The sequence below is a fragment of the Branchiostoma floridae genome, unplaced genomic scaffold (assembly GCF_000003815.2).
Source record: "Branchiostoma floridae strain S238N-H82 unplaced genomic scaffold, Bfl_VNyyK Sc7u5tJ_933, whole genome shotgun sequence".
Lineage (NCBI taxonomy): Eukaryota > Metazoa > Chordata > Leptocardii > Amphioxiformes > Branchiostomatidae > Branchiostoma > Branchiostoma floridae.
This window is the reverse complement of record NW_023365971.1, coordinates 1-4,507: the sequence shown is the minus strand read 5'-3', so window position 1 is coordinate 4,507 and position 4,507 is coordinate 1. Positions and strand designations below refer to the sequence as shown.

At 39.7% G+C, this 4,507-nt stretch overlaps 1 protein-coding gene across 1 annotated transcript; it reads left to right on the top strand.

Moving 5' to 3' along the window:
• Window positions 1-189: 189 nt before the first annotated feature.
• On the top strand, window positions 190-4,185 carry LOC118409064 (the record flags this gene model as incomplete). Its single annotated transcript, XM_035809931.1, is given in 6 exon segments — window positions 190-374; window positions 2,194-2,374; window positions 2,668-2,763; window positions 3,102-3,343; window positions 3,687-3,771; window positions 3,969-4,185. Coding segments are annotated over 6 exon segments (1,006 nt in total), but the record flags the coding sequence as incomplete, so codon positions are not given.
• Window positions 4,186-4,507: the final 322 nt, after the last annotated feature.

Sequence of the window (4,507 nt, the reverse complement as noted above, 5' to 3'; positions counted from 1 at the left end):
TTAGAAGGATGCCTTGATAATGCCAGTGAATATGTAATACATCGTTGATATTGAACAAAACTTAAAGTTGGTTAATTTGTTTTAATCTCAATATTGTTACATCAACATTCATCATTTTATATCTCAGAAGATGTACGATAAGCAACATACCTAAGGTTTTTGAACATACAAAGTTCTATTTCTTTTCAGATGTGTGCATGCCCATGGAGCTTGAGTTCTGCCAGAGTGAAGTTCCCTACAACAGAACGACGTTTCCAAACTACCTTGGACAGCAGAACGTGACGATGATTGAGGAATCCGACATACATGCAAATGTGTCTCTTCTAGCCGACACGGCGTGCCACGAATACGTGAAATTCCTCTACTGCCATATGGTAAGCTTACTCCAATCATCTTTAGTATCCTTAGTGAATTCTAAAGCATTACAAATGCTTAACAATCATCATCATCATCATCAGTCGACGTGCTGAAACACAACGGGGTTATACTGCCCCCCACGGGGTGACATACCCTTTCGCTCGCTAATATAATTACAAGACGGGGATGCGCCATGTCTCCCGTCTGGGTGAATGATGTAAATCACCATATGGCTGATACGAGGCAGAGGTTCGCCAGGTCTCCATCCGGGTGATTTGAAGCGAATCACCAAGTCCAGACAGAAGAATTTGCGCCATGGCACACTGTACCATCGCACATGTGGGAGTTCTTTAACGTACATGGGGTGTGGCTCTCCCCATACACGGGACCTCCATTTAACGTCCTATCCGAGAGACGGCCCAAGCCGAAACTAGGTATTCATTTTCACCTGAGTTAAGTGGGGAAAGCCGTGTTAAGTGCCTTTCCCAAGGGCACAAGATCGGTGACACGGCAGGATTTGAACCCAAGACCTCTAGGTCCTGAACCAAACACATTGCCGCTGCGCCACGTGGTCACGCGGTTTAACAATTGAAAATACATTCAAACGTGAAATCCATTATCAAGATAGTTAAAACAGGGAGTCCAATTTTATAAAGAAACTAGAGTTCGGCGACCTCATACCTCCATGAATATTTAGAGCTTTTGTAAATTTTATGCAATTAACTAACATTAACATAATTTATGCATGGTGTTTTTCATCAGAGTAACGTACACATGTCACAATAAAATTCCCATCATTGATCATATTTAAAAGAGGTTTTGCAATTCTTACATAAATTATGCAAATAAGTTCCCCATATTTCATATCTGATTAAACTCCACCTATCATAATTAACATGTGTTACATTTATTGAAGCCCAGTTATTGAAAACAATGAAATTATACAATTTCCTCATTAATTATGCAAATTAAGTACTCATTTGCATAAAATTTATATCATTATAAACGTCTTTGCCTAAGCTACCTGCATGCTTAAAATGATGTCAATTCGTCAATCCTTTATGCATTTATCCTCTTTGGAAAGTCTTGACAAAAACGCCCCTGCAGTTCCGAAATTAAATGTTAGGGGGCTGAAACTTGCCTCACTTAAGCATGACACTGCATGCTATCTACCACACAAATCTCAAGACCACATCATGTCCGGGACAAGAGATACATTTAAAAAACTGCTATGATAGAATAATCTCATTAATTATGCAAATGTACTCCTATTTTGCATAATTAGTATTTTATCTTGTACAACATTGTCTAAGGTACCTACATACCAAAAATCATGAAAACCCGTTGTTCCCTTCTTGAGTTATCCGCTTCAGAAGTTTTTGACAAAATTGCCCCTGCTATGCCAAACCTAGTTGCTAGGGGGCCCAAACTTATGTCACTTATTCCTGAGCGCAAGAGCTATCTAACACTCAAAAATCGTGACCACAGCATGTTCATAACACGAGATAGCAAAACCGGAAGTTGCACTGCAGTACCAAGGGAAGCCGCTAGGGGGCCCAAATCTAATTATTTCCAGCTTTCATCACACCCTACCAACACACCAAGTATGAAACCAATCCATCATGCCGTTCTTGAGTTATCTTATTTACACACACACACACACACACACAAACACATGGTTAAATATAACCTCCGTGACATTTCATGGAGGTAATAAAGAAGGGACAGAAGGCAGTGCAGGTTAGGACACCGTAATCATTACGGCAGGTACCTTTGGTAAATGTGTCTCGTCTGTATGTATATTACGGCTTCTTAAACACACAACTATCATCACAGGCGGTTCCTGAGTGCGTCAAGGATGGTGTACGAGGCCAACCCCTATGCCGTACTGTGTGTGAAGAGGTCAGACAAACGTGCTCAATGGAGATACAAGAGATTGGGTTCGAGTTTACAAAGAGCACCTGTGACGGCATCTTTCCGGATTCTGTTCAGAAGGATACATGCAAGCTGATAAAAGGTATTTTGGGATTGTTATGATGCCTGATTTTTCAATCAAACTAATATATCGATGACACTAAAATTCGCAGATTAATCAAACTTGATTGTTTTAGAATATAAACATGTTGTGACTAATTATGAATTCTACAACTTATCAAAAACTACTGAACATGACATGCTGATATAAGGATTATAACAGTCGCTATCAGTTAAATAGATTTAATGATGATGATGAAGTGCTTTTCCGAAATTAAATAGAATAGTTAGTGCAGTAGATGAAGCTGTTAGCCCAGTTTCTAATTCCCGTTGCAGAATTTGACTGCTCATTCGATGTAGACACGTGTGGGTGGATGGCCGGCAACAACAGTCTGGCTGAGGTGCTGCAATCTAGAAACGACTCTGAACTTGGTCAGTGCTTCAAATGGCTTCAATTACAGTACACTGTGATGATAAGAGATTAGAGAGCAAAATTCCTGCATGCAGTACACTTGCGATGAATGTATATTACAGAAATAAAATCGATATCCATAAGAATGAAATAGATACATAGTCATCAACTTAGATCCGATTCATTGTCAGATAAATTGTCATATATACTAACCCATGAATCATCGATGAAATTGTCATCTTTTAAGACATTGCAACTGACAACTGTAGTTTCCCCATACTGAGAAATAGATGAAATGTCCTAAACGCTCACTACTACAAATTACTATCTATCTTATCGGATTATTGTATTCCAATAGGCATGTATCTATCTTTGAACGGAGTCTCGTCAAAGCCAACAAGCCCGACCATGTACACAGACGACAAGTGCCTAAAGTTGGACTATTGGCTGAGAGGTGACGGCAGTAAGTTATCCGTGTACGTGTCTGGACCGGGAGATAGTATCTTCTTCACGTGGCGCCAATCTGATGATGATTATGAAGATGGAATGGGTTGGTCATCAGTCAGGCTGAACATCAACAAAGGATGGCCTTGGTTCAAGGTAATCTAGATGTGTTACCTTGATAAAAGGCTCATAGGAAAAGAACCGGTTTTCGGTTAGTAGGTTGCGTTTTAGATCTTGGTATAAGGAACGAGGGTTTAGGAGTAATCTGAATCCATATCTTTTATAAAATCTAAGTTGATTAAATTAGATTACAGATATCACTTTGGATTTCTATATTCAAGGAGCAGCTAACCGCTGAAGTTTGGCACAATTCACAAATATTTCTGGGTGACTATACTCTCGTTTCGCCACCATCATCATGTATCATGACAGTTAGCGAATAGCTAACATGGCAATCCACGTGGAAAAATGAAAGTTGATGCGTTTATTTTCATTACAGGTGTCTTTAGACGCGTACGTGGCCGATGGCGGGAAAGTGGGGGTTGATGATGTCACCCTGTCGGACGGCTCGTGTGAAGGACAAGGTAAAAACAAAAATTATATTGACTTTACTATTAGCAAAAGTGCATGATTTGAAATATTTCTCTTTCTACCCATATATTTTTCTATATCTACCCAAATATTTCACTTTGGTCGAAGGCTTTATCCTCAGTCATTACTGTCAGTTTCATAACAGAACACGCTTTAGCATGATGAGTCCTAACGAAAATTTATTTTTCAGTTTCTCCTGGATGTGTAGAAATAGAGTTCGAGCGTTGCTTGTCCATGCCCTACAACTTCACCACCTATCCGAATCTGCTCGGCTGGGAAAAAGACCCTGCCCTGTCAATCGCCCCTGGAAGCTTCCAGGCGTTTGACCCCATCGCAGACTGCCATCCTGACTTGCAGTTCTTCCTCTGCTCGGTGATATTTCCTGAATGTACACCAACAGGAACCAGGTAGAGGATGTCACTTTCTCAAACTAGTAGCTTATTTGAGTGTTTTTATTGTATACTACTGTGAAAGGACCTAACTTAAAGGGTTCATAAGAAGAGAAGACCTAGATAGGTATTGCTTGCTTCTTATCTAATCCTCTTTAAACAAATGTGAATGAAAAAAGAAGCTAACGAACTCATTTGCATCAATATAGTCTTAACTTGTCTTACCGTCGCTTCCTTTTGACTACTAAAAATTGTCTTTTATCCCTCTTTGCATATCAATTCATAGTTAGGATGAACCTGCTCTCCAACTAGATCTCTTTTGCATATCAATTCATAGCTA